The following is a 19,010-nucleotide window of genomic DNA, read 5'->3' as shown; positions in this document are numbered from 1 at the left end:
GACACAATGAAATAAAAAAGAAAAAAATAATGATAAAGTAAATTCAGATTCAGATTCATACTTTATTGTCCCCACGGGGAAATTTGTTAAATTAAAATTATGACTTTATGTACCTGAACTGAAGTAAGAATTCTATTGCAGATATCCAGAATATTTATTGTGGATAAAAAGAATGTCATTTAAAATGGCCACTTATAATTTTTAAGGATTTTTAGATATTTTAGATTATTTGTACATTATTATTACATAATTATTTGTACAATCAATGTTGTATCTTGAAATACAATTTCTACTTGTGATAATGTTATTGTGGATATCTTATATTACCATTAGCAATAAGCACTAATTTTGATTCAGCAATTTAAGGAAATTTGTAATTAGTGAAATAATTAATTAGATATTCAACATTTTTGTGTACATCTGGTTGCTGTTTTTTGAAACTCAAACTGTATCACTGTCTGTCTGGGTTTCTCTCAGAGAGTGATGGATGAGGCCTATAAGGTCATCGTTGGTTTGTACTTCAAATATCTCATCCAAAGCAACCAGAAGAAACTGAAGAAGTGCTGGCCTGACATTGGAGAAACAGTCACTGAAGATGCTGAGCTTCTTCACAACACTATCTCAGACCTGGTGAGATCAACGTTTTAGTCTTAACAACTGGAAACAGACTGATTGTTCCTATGTACTGAATGACATTTAAACATGGTAAAAAAAAACAACTTAATATCAACAGAAATTCCTGACCTATGTTCTGTTGTATCAGGCTCCTGGTGTCCAAAACCACAACTGCATCCTGCAGTACGTCACAAAAATATTGGAGTGCAACAGCATTGATGCACATAAGATTGAAGCTGCAAAAATGCTGAAGGAATGTGACAGAAAGAGGTAAACTATGACAGATGTTTCTTATACACATCAGTGTCCAATATTTAATTTGCGTTGCTTTGGCTCTATTCACACACAGACTTAAAATGTGTTTTTTTAAGCCACTAAAACACATATTTTAGAAAAATTCTGTTTTCTGTTCTGTTCTTCCATTCAGGAGAACAAAGAAGAACTCCTGTCCTTTCAGTTTATCTGATAGAAACCCATGACAGATTTATGGCTAATATCTGGAGGCACTAAGCCTCTTTGGCAGGCAGTTTTAACATCAGCAAGACCAGCACAGTCAGTTATTCTGCTAAAAACATGTAAAATGTAGAATGTAGAAGGGCAGTCAACGTGAAAAGAAAAAGATTTTTAAAAATTTTTTTTTTTGCAGATATCCACGATACATTTGTAGACATCTGCAAAAATAAATTAAATAAATTAAAAGTAATGATATAATATAAAGTTATGAGTAGTAACAACTGGATTGGATATATCTGAAATGTTCTCTTGACTTGGAAGAACTGAGTAATGGATATCTACAATTCATATCCAGTCTAGCTATTAAATGTTATAATGGCCTTTTTTTTTTTTTTTTTTGAGGATTTTAAAATATCCTAAATTTATTTTGATTAATACAATCACTATGATAGATATCTTGAAATACAGTGTCTTTTGTGATAATGTTATTGTGGATATCTTAAATTACTATTCAGACAAGTGAGCATCGATATCTAAAATGTAATTATAGTAATATAATAATGTACCTATAGAACACCCCCATGCTGGAAAGACACACCAACACGTACCAAAAGATACCAGAACATACAGGAATATAACTAGTAATGATATGAAACCAATACAAAAACATTACAAAAATGATACGTTCATAATAGAAAAAAATCACATTCCATATTCTATAGCATGAATTCCAAGCAGGAATAGAAAATGATAACTCATAGTTACATAACACTACACAATACTAACATGGGACACCTATATCAAACTGCCATCTCATGTTCATATATCATATGTAAAGAACAACTCATAAAAGAGAATGTATAAGGATGTTATATAAGGATATTTTCATAGTTTTCTGAAAAATACTTACACAGAAATTAACAGAAATGTATGACAAGCTATTGAGTAAGTTTATGTTCTTTGGCTGGACATTCAGTAATCTAAATGGTCACAGATCATGAAATTGGTTTTCTTACTTCTCAACCACAATCTGGAAGTTCTGGTTGCACTGTGACTCTTTGTTGAATTGCATTTCTTTAGGTTGGGGTATTTTTTTCTTGGATTTTCTTAAAGTCAGCATCTAGTGGCCATTAGAGGAACTGCACTTCACTGATTTCTTTGTGTTTTGCCCTCAACTGCAGTGAGGACATAAAGCGTCTGCTGCGATGGAAGGGTCTTTCTAGAAGAGAGGTTCAGGAGGTGATGGACGCCCTTCCACCTGACCTTCAACCTACACCTGATCCTGATGTTCAAATCAGACCTGATTCTGACAATCAAACCAGAAGTAACAGATCCCAGTGCTGCTGTTGCGCCTGCTGCTGAAGACTGTGGTGCTCAACAGAGGATTAAGGGAGTAATATTATGTAATAATAATAATTAATTTTTTTTTTTAATTAAATGTAGAAATATTTCCCAAATAGTCATTAGCCTACAATTAACTCAAATTCTATTGTACTTGACCCATAGATTCTTGTTTAAACTTTTTCTGTACTATCTGAGCAGAGATCTACAAAAAAACTGAATAAAAATCAGGATTTACTGTTTAACACATATTATACTTTTGTGTGAGGTGTACTGTGCTGGTTCTCTGGTTTAAGTGCAAAATGCACTTTTCTTATTCCGTCAGTAGTGTCCTGAATAAACTTTACCATGACTTAATATAAACATGTTTTTGCCTGTGTATTCATTTTGCCACTGGCAAACACCACCACCCAAAACTGTCCACACCACTAACACCACCTCATTTTAGAGAGGGCTTCACAAAACAGACCTCTTAACAGTGGCTTTTGATCTGGGATTTGGGACCTCTACAGCTGTCCCAAGTGAAACCTGAGGAAACTGATTAAGGAAAAGATTTCATATTTTTGTTACACCTAACTCTGAGTTTTGTTTCTGTCTTGTGACATACTGGATGCTTTTATCACTTCAGGCCTGGAAGAACCTTTAAATTAAACTGCTATCAAATCATGACCACACTAAAGCCATACTGTATATAACCTGTGATGAGAATTTATAAGTATTTGTTGTTTCAAAATTTCATGGCAATCCATCCAGTAACTGTTAAGGCAATTCACTCAAAACTACAAGCGTAAAATCTAATGCCAATCCACTGAGTAGATTTTTAGATATTTTACAGCAAGTGAGAACTCTTAATGGAGATAGAGGAAAATTAAGGCAATCACCAAAGTCAGTGGGATTCAGCCTACTGGGACCACAAATGTCTTGACCAAATTTCATGAGAAGCCATGAAATAATTGTAAAAACATTTTACTCAGAACAACAAACATCAACCTCATCATGGCATTAGAGGAAAAGTCAGAGGATCACTAAAAGTTAACATGAATAGCTAAAAACTGAAGATGAAACTTATTTGTTTTAATAAATGGACAGTGTCTGCGTGACAAACTCCGGCCCGTGATTCACACTTTGGCAGCAGTCCTGGTTTGCTCAGCAGGAAAACACCATGGACTTCCACCCACCAGCTTCCGGTTACCATCCGACACAGCCTGGACATTACTAGACCAGTTTACCGCCAATGGTTTAATTACCGTCACTCCCTCTCACTCTAATGAACCTCCCTTTGGCTCCTTCCTCAAAGGGGAGTCTGAAGCCGTGGCCCCTTGTCTTCCTAAACACATCCTTCCTTTTACACCGCTATACAGACAGACTTTCAGGAAAACGACCACATGCCAACAGTAATATGCAGCGAGTCCCTCTGCACACTCACATCCTTCCCCTACCTTCAGTTTCAGCCATTAGCTACAGTTATAACTTACAAATAATAAACTTGGAACACCTCTGCATGGTGTATACAGCTTCTGTTCCCTCTCTGGAGAATAACGATTTCCCAGAATTGTTCAACACCGATTTGGCTGCTTGTGATGTTGGCGAGTTAAGTGTGAATGGAGGGAGTTAGTGGTGTTTGAGCCAGAGAATCAATGGCTTTAATATTCCCCCTGATGAATAGTCAGTGATGGGAAACAGGAGTCATTACAAGCTCTGACCTCGGACTTGAGCCGCTGGGAAATGTCATCAAATAGATTGTTTTAGAGCGATGTTATTGATTTTGGCTGCTCCGGCTGTGTGACTCAAGGGAAAAGAATCTATACACCGCAATGGTCCAGACTAAACTTGGATATGAAACTATGAAATCTTGCCCAAACATTCATAGTACCAAGAGGTTGAATCCTGAATCCCATTTCTCTACTGGTATCAGCACATCTAAAATTTCCCTTAACCCCAGAAATATCTCAATATCCATTTGATGCATTGGCAGAAACGTTTGCAAAAACATTCATGGTTCCCAGAAGATGAATCCTGTTGATTTTGGAAGGACTCTGACTTTCCCCTAGCGCCACCATAAGGATAACATTTGTAGTTCTGAATGAAATGTCTAAACAACTACTTAATGTATTGCAATGAAAGTTGGCAGACTTTGGTGACCTCGTGATGCCAAAATTTGTAATGGCCACCATTTCCGGTTCAGGATTTCAGTAGTGAGTAGGCAAAAACACACACACTAAGAAACTAAGAAAATTCACATCATAAACTCAAAAGCAGAAGCACGAGGTGAGTAAAGGAAACAGAACAGACGAACTGATCAGGAGATAAAAGAAGGGCACCTGTAGTCCAGACTGGTGCAGGAATCAGTGCTAAAACACGGAAGTAAGTTAGCATTTTAGCACTACCGGTTCCCTCGTCCCAAAGTCAGTGGGGTTTTGGTTAAATGGCTGAAGTCTGAGGCAGAACAGTAAACAAATCTGAGTGAACTGTCTGTGAGCCCTACGGTCGTATCGATCCGCCAAATAAGACTAACTTGCGGCAATTGGTACTTATTTCTCAGCGATGAGCGACCGTGTTTCTGTCCCGTCAGAGGGATAACAAGAGCCTAAAAGCGGTGAGTAACATTTAAGTGTCTCATAACAAGTGTCCTCTTTTTTGGAAACCAAAATATGGTCACATAGGTACATATTAACATGACATATTTACCGAGTTCACGTATCTGTCGAACCGGTCCGTTCACAACCTGCGAGACAGCAGCGCCTCCGAATGACGTTTAGTATCAGCCACACGTTACCAAGGTAGCGAGCTAGCTAATTAGCCTGCGTTAGCTAATGTTGGCTAGTTAGTTAGCTTGGTTTGCTAGCAGTGCCGGGGGTCGGGGTAGCTAACTAGCTAACGATTTTAAAGTTGTCCAACAGGTTTCCTTCAATGTCTGTGTTGAATGAATTCTGAGGATTTGTGATATTTCCTCGTGGACTTATTGACAAGACACTTAATTAGCTCATGTTTACGGATGCAACCAATAGAAGAAACACTGAAGGGAAAACACACATAAGGACAGGAAGGAAGCAAAGCCATAACAGACACAACTAGGAGAGATATTTCATAATGAAAGAGGAAATAACAGTCCAGGGAGTCTCACGAAGGTTCCCCTAAATATCTGGTTTGTGCTGAGTAAATGCAGTTGTTATATTGTCTGTTCCTGCACTGACTGTCCATATATTTGGCACTGCAACTCCTGAATGTATGTATGTGAATATGCAGCAAACCTCATCCACTGGAGGATTTTAGAGTTTTTAGAGTATTTTATTTAGAAAATGTTAAATGTAGTTTTAGATTTTTAGGAAATCACAGTCAAAACATGCTGAGGTTTTACCAAGTTTATTTATAAATTTAACTTACATTTAACACTTACATAACAATCTATACATCAGATGAAGTGACACAAAACATGTAAAAATATTACATTTGCTGTCTCCCTCTATTGCACATGTATGATAAGAAATACAGGACAAACTGTGACACTGATTTGATGTAAAAAAAATATATATACATAATACTGACCCTGTTCTTTTCTTAGCAGTGAAAAGCACCATATTTACTAAGACGAATAACTGTAGCTTATACATTGATACAGCAACACTCATCATTTTACAATCAGTCTGCACATAGTACTCTGCAAAACACCTCATCATACTTGCACACAAATCTAACACACAGACACAATAGTGCATCCTCGTGGCAAACCGCTCATCTGACCTGAACTTTGGAGAAAAACGGCGGAGCGCCAGTCTCACCGGCTACTGTTAAAGTGTCTGTCAGAGTCGCTTTGACCGTTTTCCTGTCGGCTCTGGAGAAGTTTGTCTTGAGCTTGAGCAGAGCCGAAACGTGTTTTTCACTGTGGGTGAAGGAAGAAAAAGTTAAAAATCAACAATGTTCTTCTCTTCTAATGTTCTATTACTATTACAAAATAATTTTGTGAAATACAGACATTCACATTTTTGCTGAGCATTAGATGAGAAGATAGATACTGTTGTCAGATACCAAATCCAGTCTTGCTCACTGGTGTCTGGCTAAAGAAGAATCTGTAAAGCCACAATCACCATTTTTACATTTCTGCTGTTGTACAAATCAAATAAAACATGGTAACTGAGCTTTACAGGTGTCGGTAGGTGGACTTTGTTCCCTTTGGGCAGAGCCAGGCTAGCTGTTTCCAGTCTTTATGCTAAGCTATGCTAACTGTCTCTTTGCTCTAGCTTCATATTTGATGTACAGACATGAGTGTGGTATTTTTATCATCAAATTCTTGGATAGAGAAGCAAAAAAGTGCATTTCACAAACTATTAAAGTCTTCCTTTAAAAGTAAAACTCAGTGTTTGCATGTTAAAGTGTTACGTGAGGACTAAAGGACTGTTAACTGTGTCAAGTTAAATATCTGGAAACAAATTAGCCACATCAGACTGTATATATAGACAGGCCATGAAACGGTTTTCCAGCTACTTCTCTGTTTCCAAACTATTTGTTTAACTGCAGTACTTAAATGCAGCATTCTTGACTGACGCTGATAACAGAGCGACTTTATCTTGGCAGCGCCACTCGAAAACTAAGCTGGAGTGCTCCTGCTTTTAGCTCTAAATATCGTCCTGCTGCCGGAAACATCTGAGCACATCTGAGAAGTCTTGGCTCAGTTCGCTTCCTGTTGCCTGTCAGCTCTCTCTGAAAAGTGGGGTTGTTTACTGTTACCCTGCTGTCATGTAAACGACTCAGATCATGATGCTTTTCTGTCCTTATTAGATCTGTTACAGTTGAGACAACAGTGCTTAATAAACGAGACCACCCACTGGGAAATGTGCTGTGTTGTGTGTATTTTCTGTTCATCTGAGTGAAAGTGTTACCTGAGGTCAGGAAAAGCGCTTCCCAGTGACGCTACTTGCATCTGTATGGCGGGGAGCTCTTGGAGTTTCAGCACTTCTGCAATCTTGATCAGGATTTCCTTCAGCCAATCCTCCTTTGAACCCTGCAGCGAAAGGCACAGTCCTAAAACTGATTAATAATGTAGTTTTTTACTCTGGATATTCCCTGGGTTACTGTTTGTGCAAGACAGAAAAACCTTCATGTCATACGGATACCTTCTTGCTGATTAAGTAGGTTGGTATGGGCAAAACAATACTTTAACAAGCTTTTCAATGGGTTACAGCTTATAAACTAAAAATTAGTCCACTTTTTTCCAGTATTTTACATATTCCTCATATTGTAGTCTTAAAACAATGACAAATCTCCTCATGTAGTTTATTTGATTGACAGTAGAAGTCCAGTTGTCCTTTGTAAGAGGATTTATCTGCAAACTATTCTGTCTAATGTGAAGTATTTTAAAGAGATACTTATTCTGTGTCTTAAGTTTATAAGAGAGAATAAAGTAAAAGAAGAGCAGTCAACTCCTTTTCCAGATGTTTTCATATCTCCTTAGCAAGAAGAGCCAGAGAAATGTGAAAATGGTGAGTCAGTTTTCACCACACTGCCTCCTACATTTCTACCAAAGTTTAGTCAAGACTTTGTGCTTAAATCTGTCCAAGTCTCACCATTTTGATGAATAAGCTGTGCAGACGCTCTGCGTCGTTCTTCACGGTCACGTAGGCCTTATCCTGTCGTTCCTTGTCCTTCAGCTTCACCTCTCCTCTCAGGAGCCTCTTCACATATTCCACTGTCACTTCCTGATGAAACTTGCTCATCAGCTCCTGAAACCAAACATTAAATCAGAATTGCATCATGAATAAACCATACTGTTATATGTTAAAGTTTTGAATGTGTTTCCCTTAGAATCCAGGCAGCCATTGGTTCACATTAATTGTAGAGTATGAAACCTACTTTACAGACTCTTGAAACTTGATTAAACTGTTTATCCATCGCAGTAAAAATCCTGTTTTTTGTAAGAATGTTGTCATTGTTGTGAGATAATGATAAGCACATAAACTACATTACCATGCAGTGTCAAAATCTGACTAAAATACTCCAGAAATGCTGATGATTTTAATGGATTATACAACTCAAACAAGACAAGAAAGTGCAGTGAACTGAAAGGGAATGAATGGAAACCAGTGGCTGTCTGAAGTAAAAAGTGTGTTTCATGCTTTCTACCTGGTGACAGGATTCTTTTGAGCCCTGAAGTTCTTGAATCTCTGCCTGAATGCTGACCAGCAGCTTCTCAAACAGAGGCTTGTTCAACCAGTCACTGGTTCCCAGTTTGCGGTACTGTGGCTGTGAAGAGTAGAAACACGATGCATTAGAAACTTAACACTTTCATCCACGACAGTGCAGAGTTTGCAGCGAAAATGACGTTTACATTTCAAATAAGTTGTCGTTCCTGTTTTGTTGCTATCGTGTCTGTTTTTATAATCCATGCTAAATACTTCTCATGTGAAAAGTTTTGTATATGAGTGGTGCAAAAATATTTAAATTAGATACTTAGTTGATGCAGTTTTTAGAAAAACATAATACAAGGGAAACTAAAATAAGCTTAATTTGCCAATTCGCAGACATCACACTGTAATACTGAAGAAAGCCATGGCTGTGTGTGAGATGAGAGAGAGGAAAAGTATGTTTAGACTGTTTCATTTTGTTTGATTTCCTGATTACAGATTTCTTCTTGTGTGTGGCTTGATAAACACACAGCCAAAAGATATGAGTTCATCCCTCAGTACCTTCTGGCGTTCCCACCCTGTCTGTAGCTCTCAGCCCCCGCCAACTGCACTGTTTTATCAAATGATACTCAAACAGAAGGAAATAGTGCATTTGTGTATTTGTGTATTAATCCACATTTGCTGCTCTAGTGAGTATTTAGGGCAGCAGGACGGTGTGAGTTAACTGTGTGTGTTTGTGCCTCAGCGTGGCTCATTGATGTGTTTTAATGGTTTTGGACAACAATAGAGCTCAGAGGAATGAGATGGATCAGGCTTTGGACACATGCACAATAGAAATAAAGCCCCCATATCTCTTGTAAATAAACGTACCTTGAGGACCTCGTGCACAGGGCTTAATAAATACATGTGGGCAGATTCTTTCATGTCAGTCAGAACAGACAAACAGTCTTTCCGCACATCCTCCAGGAACAGATCGCCGTTTTTCGTGAGGGTGTCCCTGTAGATAAACCACAGAAGCCACGTTAGCTCACAGTGAAATACACTCCTGTTACATTAATCTGAATTTGACCTCCCGTCTCATCAGGTTGGCTAAATGTCAGAAAAACGTACCTGAACTGTTCGATGTTGCCGAGGTTCGCCTTGGTGAACGCTTTGCTGTTGGGTTTGTTTTGCCTCATGACCTCGTCCTGGAAGGTCTTGAAGCTGCAGGAGGAGTTTGTGTTTTAATGAAAACAGTTGATTTTCACCTCCACAGTGTTTTTGCTGTGTAAAGTATGAAACATAAATGGATTTTGAGTTTTGTTACCTCTGCATTAAACCATTCAGTTTGCTCGTTATGCTCTGGGCTTTGTGCAGGTCTCCCAACACTGTTTTAGCTGAAGTCACCATACCATTGACAAGCTAAAGACAGAGGAGAATTAAAAGTTAAAACCGCATTTAAAAATTAAACTATGGAGATAAAGCATTTCCTATACTACATATCAGTTTACTAGACTCATTATCCCACTGATAATCCTTGCTCAACTTCACTGTCACATTGTTTTCACGTTGTTATGATGCAGTATTGATCACAGCCTCTTTGATAAATGTACCTGAATGATGTCGTAGGCCACAGGACTGACGTAGCAGCCGTCCTCTCTCATCGGCTCCTGTCCGTTATTCCACATTTCCTTTGCTTCCTCCAGGACACGCCTGATGTAAGTCATCAGCTCATGCTAGAAACACAACAACGCGTCACTTATAACGTGCATACCTTCATACACAGTTCATGTTTTTGGCTACCAGACGCAACCTTTACAGTTTACAGTTATATCTTCAATTCTATGTTAAAGACAGTGCCCTTTACAGCTCATAATGAGTGAAAAAACATTGTTAAAATTAAAACTCCCCGGAGAGCATGCACAAGTAAATTTCACAGCTATTTAACCTTGAGATTTTGATATTTCTTATTCATAACTGGCCTGATAATGATGCTTGAGATTAGCTCAGACATCATCATAAAACTAAAGCTGAAACTAAATGCAAACAAACTAAAATTAGGTATTTGTTTAAAACAAGCTTGAGTAAACCTACCAAACTAAAACTAGAAACAGCTTTAGATCTAATGAAACACACCAAACTAAAACAGGCTGTAGTTACCTGTTGTTTGCTGAGGTACTGTTCCTCCAGAGGCTCCAGTAACTCTGGAGGCAGCAGCTTTCCCAGAGCTTCAGCATTGATCTCACTGGCCAGCGCCGGCTTTTGAAGGAGTCTGAAACAAAGGACCAGAAATACCTTTAATATCTTGGTATATATTAACTCCCAAAAATATGACTTAATGTCAATTTTGCTTGTATAGCATAAAGTAATGATAATTATACTGTAAATCTCTGTGCAGCTCTAGTTGGGCTGATATTCTGGATGTGGACTGAGAACAATAAGGTCATTATTCTTGGCTTATTTTGTTTGAGTTTCTACATAAAGTCACATTGTCTTCACCAGGGAGTCCGTACAAGACAAAACATTTACTTTAGCTGTGGTAGAGTTGCTTTTTTAAGCAGTGATTTCCAACATTTCTGGGTTGTAACCCCTTCAAACACAACAACATCTGCTTGTAAGTAAAATAGCACAATTATTCGCAGGAAGAAAAGCAATGATTACAGTCAGTAAAAATAACCATCAAGCTGCATATTATGAAAACAGAAAAACAATGAACAGAAAGGAGCTGATTATGTTAAATTTGTCTTTAAGAGTTGATCCAATCTCAGATTTTCAGATTCACCAACAGTGGCAGAAGTATTCTGACCTTTTTCCTCAGTAAAAGTAGCAACACCACAATGTAGAAATATTCTATCTTTAGTATAAGCTGAAAGCAGGACTTTCACCTTTTAATACTTAGAATTAATTCATGACTTACCCTGGATAATACTCGTTCACCCAGCGCAGGAGGAATTGACAGTCCTTGTCCTCCAGACCAAAGTCTGCGACCTTCCTGAGTCTGGCGCTGAAGGTTTGGTGGTACAGCCTGGCGTAAACGTTACAGATGTCCGTCTCTGGTGGGTAGCAGTTCCTCACCACCTCCACCACCATCAGTAAGTCGTCCTTCAGCTGCCTGCCCATGCTGTGGATGTGTGCCTCGACAGACGACTGCCCTTCCTGGTTAGCAGAGGGTGTCGAGGGGTAATCCATACGCTCATTTACCAGGTTGTGGAGAGTTGCGTCGTGCAGCTCCCTCCAGCTGTTGGGCCTCCAGCCCGGGCGCGTCCGATCCGTCTGCCTCCACAGCCCGTCCTGCTTGTCCTCCTGGTAGATGGCCTTCACCGCAGACGTCAGAGCCTCTGTGTTGGCATCTGCTTTAAGACTCTGCAGCAGAGTCTGCAGGATGTTGCGTTTAAGGATTCCGTAGTCTTCAGCGAGGTCGTTTACTTCTTCCTCATGACGTGCAAGTGAATCTAACTCAGTTATCTCCCCAAATAAAGACTCCTCTCTCTGTATCAGCAGCTGGCTGGCCTCGCTGTACTTGTGTAGACCAAGGTTTTCCTCAAATGTGAGGATGACTGAGAGAGAAAAGAAAAGAGGAGGCCTTGTTTCAAACTGAGGCAGATGTGGTTTATAATAAAATAAGACATTTAAACTCCCTAGAGGAAATGTAGATTATATGTAGGGCTGCAGCCAGCCATTATCTCTATTAATGATTTGTCTGTCAAATACTTTCTTGATCAACTGTTTGGCGTATATGCTGGCAGAAAAAAAGTGAAAAAGGCACAACATCATATTTTCTATATTGTTTAAATTATGCTAAAACGTCATGTTGTTGCTATTCTTAAAAATGAAGCTGCAGCCCCTTTTAAACACATTCAACAAACGATTAACATTAGTATAAGCTAACATTAGTACTACAACAGCTAGATGTGTTTTTTGTTTGTTTGTTTGTTTGTTTAATATATGTACCGTTCTGAGGCTCCTCATCTTTGGGTGAGTGGTGTCCATCGGTCGTGGAGGTGATGTTGACAGTGTCCTGACCTCTGGGGCTTCTGAATAACCTCGGGAGTTTTCCCCGAAACCAGTTTCCTCCCGACGCTCTCGCGGTGAGTCCGGGGAGAAAGTTGGGTCTGGTGCCGTCTGGCTCGCTGGAGTCCGACCGGGTCCGCATCCTTGTCCGGGAAGAGTTTGAGGAAGGCGCTGGCAAGTCTGTGGAGAAGAAATACCGTCAAATGTTTGTCAAGAAATTATAAAAAGTGAGTGAAAATCTCAATTTTCAGTGTTAGCATATCACACCTAGCTAACTGCATTAGCTAAGTCCGTTATTTCACCTAGCTAACTGCATTAGCTTTGTGAAATATTTGAATTTCGCCGTCACTTTTCCCTGCTTTTTATGTTTTCATTGGATATATTTTAATTATATTTGCTTTTTAAGTTACTATATAATGATATAATGAAAATTTCTCACATTCTTACTAAAAAGAAAGCGTTAAAGTTAGTGCTAGCTAAACTATGTAGTAACTTCCTGTTATTTTCAAAATAAAAGCCAAACAAAACATTTTAGTTTTTTGTGCAAATAGTGTCAAAGTTAATATAAGCATATATTATATGAGAGTCACTGTTTTTCAACCAATCAGTAAATATAAGAATTGAACTGTATTGAATCACAGCACAATTACACAAGGCAACAACTTAGCAGTCTGTGGTTCCACATCGTCTCCATCACAATAAGTTAAAGAAACTAAATAAGAAACTAAAATAAGTAGAATTTTTTTTTTAAATCTCAGTATTGCATGAATAAAACAACGTGAAAGAACATTAAAAATAGCACATGAAAAAATCGGACTAGGACATTAGAAAAAGGACATGCAACAGACAATGAAAATACATGTTTTCTCCAGTAACATTCATAGTTCAGCCTTATTTAATAACAATAATAAATAATATATATATATATTTAAAAACACTAGAGATTATACACATAACTTTTAAAATCAGAATTAACTAAATAAGCAGAAGGGAGTTCAAACTGAAGTCTCATCTAGTCCCTACTCATTAAATTTAACAGTAACTCACTGTGAGTTTAGTTGTTCAGAAACTCTCTAGAGCAAAAAAACACTTTCAACATGTCCAGACACAGAGATAAATGTCTGTTCTGCGTTCTTTTTGTCTAATCCCAGAAATGTTACTCACCCTGATCTTACAGTCGCTTCTCTGTTAGTAACACTACAGCTGCTATGAGTTAGAGGGTCTTTTTTATAGCAGCCACAGGCTCCTCCTCATATGATGCATGTAAAAACAATTCCCCATGAGAGCTGGAAACTCCACACACACACACACACACACAGATCACAGTCACTCACACACCACACTCACTCAGGTTGGGCTTTTTTTAGACACACTGCTGCTGAGGCAATGTTGGACACTCAGCTCTGAGAGGAAAGTGTCTTGACAGCCTTTCCATAGATCATTATGAAATTCTGTACAAACATTTGTGTTGTTCAGAGGAGGAAACCTGGAGACTTTAATGATCCCCTGTCTTTTTGTCTAGCGCCACCAACAGGTCAGAATCTCCCCTTCATGACAGGATGCCTCCCAAACTAATTACCAACTTCTCCTAGGTCATGATAATGAGAAACTTTCTCAAAGTAATTAATTAGTGTTTCACAATAATGTCTCATGCTCTCCAAATAGTGAGTTGGTATTATTGTATGATACTTTATTTTGAAAAGGTAAATAAAACATCAGAAAACTGTGAAAAATATCCATTTCAGTTGTCTGTTTTGTGCAACTAACAGCCCTAAACCTAAAGAAATACAATTTACTATAATTTAACATCAAGGAAAACCAGCTATTTCTCACATTTGAGAAGCTGGAGCCTTCAAATGTTTGGAATTTTTGCTTGGAAAGTAAATTAGAAATCAAACGTAATCCAGAAAATTAATAGGTAAATAGACTGTTTGATAAAGACAGCTGTCCTTCACGAGCAAAAACAGAAGCGGTGTTAACGCCGCAAAACAAACATGACATGGGACACACCTGAACACATCCCCTACGTTGGTTTCAATTACTGTAGTCATGACCACTGTCATTCCCTATTCTCAACACAGTACCAAAACTTAACCAAACCATAATCATGCTTGTGGCTGATCAGAAAACGGTCAAGTGAGTCATGTGACAAATAAACAATTCTGTTGTTTCACTTTGATGATGTGCTGCTCTTCCTCTGTGACACTTTCTCAGTCCTCTTTCCTAGAAATTATGCTTATATACGCTAAATCCTCCTTAATGGAGGTTGCATGTGTGCAGGTTTCCCCCATCATCTCCATAAAATCAGATGTGTACCTTTCCTGTTTCTCCACAGAGCTTTAGCTGATGTGTTTCCACAGCATTACCCTGGCTGTTTGCCTCTGGTTATTGTTAGTGTGGCAGGTGGATCACCTCCTCAGTCAAGTGATGTTGGCTTCCTTTTAAGGGACTCTTTCTTTAGTCCTTAGTTCATCATTCTGTCGGTGTCAGACAGCCCCCGTTCCTGCTGTGGATAACCCCTATCATGCTGCCACGTTTCACTTCTTAAAACAAACACTTGACATGTTGTATAGAGTGTACTCTGTATAGACCAGCTTAACACCCATTTGCACCATGACTGCCTCAAAGTGATAACGACCACACAAGTGGTTAAACACCTGGTCTCCCCCACTGGTCAGATAGAGCTGAAGAAGCCTTACGAACGAAAGACAAAAAGTCTCCTCAAGCAAGTCCAGTTTGCTTTGTATAGCACTCATAAATACCACAACCTGGATGTCAGGATTATTTATTATCCTTATTTTTTGCTGTAAAGTTGTTTGGTATATAATGCAGTGTGATATGTGTGTACAAGACAAGCGATGTGAAAGTAAAACTAACAACTAACTAACTTGAACTGAAGTTATATTTGTTTTATGGTTTTTCATGATGAAAGGCTGTGACCCTACATTTTTACACATACAGTGCCTGTTGATCTGCAGTATAACACATTCACATCTATATTTTACAATGTATATGATGTTTTTATAGGTGTTGTCTGTCAGTTAAAAGTTTGCCATCACCTTTGTGGTTGATAGTAACATCTTCCATCCCACTGATAACATTAATCACATTAATGATGCTGTGTTGTAATCAGTTTCTCTCACCTTTTTCTCTGCAGGATCTGCAGGGGAGACATCCGCGAAGCGTCAAACACATCGCTCCTGAAGGCAGCAGGACTCAGAGGTGTGTAAAGTTCGTCTGCAGCAGGTTGATAAAGCTCTGAACCAACGATGAGATGCAAATATCATTTCATGTCAGGATGTTGGTGAAGTCACGCTGTGAGAAAGTACGCTGTGCTTTCCATTTATGCACGTATGCGCATTTCCTCTGAGAGTTTATACTTATGATGTGAGAACGAGTGTATGAACAGTTTCAGAGGTTCAAAGGTTAAAAATGTCTCACTGTTTCAGTAACTTCATCTTGTTTTATTTCATGAGGACAGAGTAATAACTATCTGACTGCCTCATCAATAAGTCTTGAATGTTAAAAGTCTACCTCTATAAGAATCTTAAACAGCTGAATAAAGTTCATACCACAACCTGCTGAAATAATAAAACTGTGTGACTGTTTGCTTCCTCAGGAAACAGAGAAGTTCAAGGCAAGATCAGGCTTAAATCTGATTTCTCTGCTTTGGTGAAAAAGCCTTATATTTTTAATTTTCCTAAAGTGTGACAACAGTTTCTACGCACCTCGCAGAAGTATAAATAATCAGTGTGGTTTGTTGCACTTCTTATACATGCAGCTGACATGTTTTTGAAGCTATCGTTACTCAGGTGCAGTAAATATCATTCTGCTGCTCCTCAACATAAACTGACCAAATTTGAATTTCCTCAAAAAGATGCACTAGAAGGTGTTAGATAGTCTTAAACTTTATCTACAGAAATCTTAAAGCAGCACAGTCTAACTTTGCTGCAGCCTCTGCAGCCACGAGTCACAGAATTCTTGGTATTTTCAAAGTTTCCTGGCTGGATACCAGAGACGGACACTGGTTTTTAATGACTTCTAAGTCTTTTTAACTGAGCTGCAGTTCAGCATCACTCTGGAATTTGCTGGGCCTGATTCCAGCAGTTTGAGCAGCTGACTATCACTCAGTTAGAGGGAGATTGTACCAGCTCACCAAACACACACACAGCAAGACCTTGTGTTTCTTTCCGAAACAGCTCTTTTATGTTAGCGAGGTGCTGTAAGTACTGAACTGGAATCAGGATGTGGTTTGTCTAGCTTTGCATCAAGACTGGAAACAGCTGGAAACAAATCACCAACCTCCAGCCAAATTTCAAAAGTAGACCTGCTGAGGCCTCTAAAACTCACTGGATATGGGTTTTAAAATGTGAAATGTTTCTCTGTGCAGATTCCACTTTTTAAAAACTCACACAGTTCTTTTTTACCAGACTACAGCTCAGTTAATCAGTTAATCTCACATCCAAAATACACCAATGCCAAACCAAGACTTTTCATACACATCTCAGGTTCAACTCTTGTCCCAGAGCATCTGTCTCCCATCCCACAACTCTTAGTCACTCATTACACGCTGACCTCAAAACTGCTAAAAACTGGTTACATTACAATATGTACCACTATTTTTTTGAAGTAGCTTTATGTGTTTAGCATAAACCAATATTCTATTTCAAAAAATGTCACAGAAATAAATGATTCTAGTAGTTTTTCTCAATCCTTTAGACACTCATAGAACTAGCGGTTTTCTTATGTGATCCACTGTTGCGTAATTTTTTCTTTGGCAGCCTCTTTTCACATTTCAGACTTCTTTGGAAACAAATACACTGCAGCCCACTGTCTGTAAAACCTCTGCACATACCTGCAGCTTTCCAACAGAGGACAAAAAATGACACTAACAGACACTGTGTGGTTGCATACTGTAGAGATAAACACCACTACCAACCACTTGCAGACACATGTTCACCAGAGTGTGTGCCTGTGTGTTTGATAGTATCGACACTTCAACCGCTCTGTTGGTGAGCAGACACAACAAAAGAGTTTGATTCATAGGTGGAGAATTTGAGAGAATTATAAGCTGTTCTGGAGCTAAAATTATAAACATGTTGTTGTTGGTTAGTTGGCACAGTCGCTGTCTGTTTCCTCAAGATAGCAATGCACCTGACCACACCCCATTTTAAGACCAACTCGCCCGGGGATACTTGATAGATGCAAGTATATTTGCTATTTAACCTCCTGAGACCCGGCCCATTCATTTATGTCCTTTATAATGGACATTTTGTTCACCTTTATCTTTCTTAAGTATTTGGAGTTACCCTTCCAAGCCAAAGATATAATCTGCTCCTTTTTTCTTGTTTTTCTAAATTTAGTTCTATTTTCACACCGATATCGTCCTGTTGTCCTCTACAATGGACATGCTGTGAAATTAAAATAAAAAATATATTTAAAAAAATTAAAATTGTAAGGTGTTTTTTTTGGCCCAAATAGATAGGAAATCACACAAAAACAGAAGTTGTAAGACACTTTTTTCCCTTGGTTCTCAGGAGGTTAAACAACTGGATGTGAAAATGACAACTGTGTCTGTCTGAAATTAGCAAAGACGCTTGTGTCGCACTTGGCATCAGGTATAAGACAGGGCTCTTAATCTTTTTAGGTTCTTCAACCAAACATAGCTTTATTTTACTCTTGTGTATTAACATTTACAGGGATTACATTGCAAAGTATTTAAAGACTAAAGTGGATATCCTTGTGTTTACATCATGGATTGTACAGTTTTCATGTCTCTTTTTTTTTACAGAAGAGGAACTGTTTTAATATTTTCTTTAAACAACAACATTTTCATGAAAAGGGTTTTTTTTTGGACGGGATTTCTTTCCACAGTGTCACAAGAACCTGGTTGTGGTTGAAGTAACATGCAGCCACCGTATTGGCACACCATCACCTTTGCAAAATAAGTGAGACAAATAAAAAGTGAAAGTATCAGAACTGTCTCTGCTCAGACTTGTCAGTGTCACAAGCGAAAGAAAACAGATGTTAAGTGAAACAGGAAGTAGCTGATGCCGCAGCGACCACAGGTACAACGAGTGACAACATGCACATATGCTGTTTTGGAATAGAGAGAATTTATGGGAAATTGAATATTTATTGTTTGCTGCAGTCGGTTGCAGATGTTTTCTGTGGGAAAGTTAAGTTTTTAATCTGTGGTGATGCTGTGATTGGAGGAGGTGTGTCCTCCTGATTCACAGGAGTCCACCAGGAGTGAAGAGCTTGTCTCTGGACATAAGGCCCTGAGAAATAGCAAGCTTAAACCAAGACTATACTTTCAGGGATCATTTCTTTAGTTCTTGACTTGAGAAATGTGTTTCTAAAAAGTTTGGTCTCGCTGCCCACGATGAAGAGTTAAGATGTTTTCTTCAGAGCAGGAATCTAGTGAGAAGACTTTGTTTCTTCTCCACTGTTGATGACTGTTCGGTGTTTCTGAATGAAACACTGATGTAG

General features: G+C 38.5%; 3 protein-coding genes and 1 pseudogene across 25 annotated transcripts in view; 2 read left to right on the top strand and 2 right to left on the bottom strand.

The window, feature by feature from the left end:
- Positions 1 to 19,010, bottom strand: part of LOC127143632 (uncharacterized) — an 89,689-nt gene that overhangs the window by 42,928 nt on the left and 27,751 nt on the right. For 2 of the 6 annotated variants that reach the window (XM_051078304.1, XM_051078305.1), the window contains exon 1: positions 5,098 to 5,172. The exons of the other annotated variants lie outside the window; for them this stretch is intronic. The gene's annotated coding sequence lies outside the window, so the exon portion shown is untranslated. Of the gene's footprint in view, positions 1 to 5,097; positions 5,173 to 19,010 lie in introns of those variants that run through there. 6 annotated transcript variants of the gene reach the window in all.
- LOC108902188 (exocyst complex component 3-like protein 4) overlaps positions 1 to 19,010 on the top strand; it is an 81,458-nt gene that overhangs the window by 37,120 nt on the left and 25,328 nt on the right. Inside the window, exons 9-10 of one of the 17 annotated variants that reach the window (XM_051078279.1) lie at positions 478 to 630; positions 764 to 885. The exons of the other annotated variants lie outside the window; for them this stretch is intronic. Coding sequence (XP_050934236.1) covers positions 478 to 630; positions 764 to 885 — 275 coding nt within the window. The remainder of the gene's footprint in view (positions 1 to 477; positions 631 to 763; positions 886 to 19,010) is intronic. 17 annotated transcript variants of the gene reach the window in all.
- LOC108902208 (tumor necrosis factor alpha-induced protein 2) lies at positions 5,757 to 15,739 on the bottom strand. 2 transcript variants are annotated; one of them, XM_018703981.2, is made up of 12 exons: positions 15,662 to 15,739; positions 12,459 to 12,698; positions 11,425 to 12,064; positions 10,668 to 10,779; positions 10,121 to 10,243; positions 9,835 to 9,929; positions 9,639 to 9,731; positions 9,399 to 9,525; positions 8,527 to 8,646; positions 7,971 to 8,126; positions 7,287 to 7,408; positions 5,757 to 6,289 (listed from the first exon to the last, which is right to left on the bottom strand). In XM_018703981.2, exons 1-12 carry the CDS (start codon positions 15,711 to 15,713, stop codon positions 6,142 to 6,144), a joined length of 2,028 nt encoding a protein of 675 aa, XP_018559497.2. In that variant the 5' UTR covers positions 15,714 to 15,739; the 3' UTR covers positions 5,757 to 6,141. The 2 variants fall into 2 exon arrangements, with proteins under 2 accessions (XP_018559497.2, XP_050934234.1); XM_051078277.1 differs by lacking the exon at positions 15,662 to 15,739 and adding an exon at positions 13,683 to 13,802.
- On the top strand, positions 18,823 to 19,010 carry LOC127143654 (uncharacterized; annotated as a pseudogene).

The sequence above is a fragment of the Lates calcarifer genome, linkage group LG19 (genome assembly GCF_001640805.2).
Source record: "Lates calcarifer isolate ASB-BC8 linkage group LG19, TLL_Latcal_v3, whole genome shotgun sequence".
NCBI classification, from domain to species: Eukaryota; Metazoa; Chordata; class Actinopteri; family Centropomidae; genus Lates; species Lates calcarifer.
This window is presented reverse-complemented; position numbering and strand designations above follow the sequence as displayed.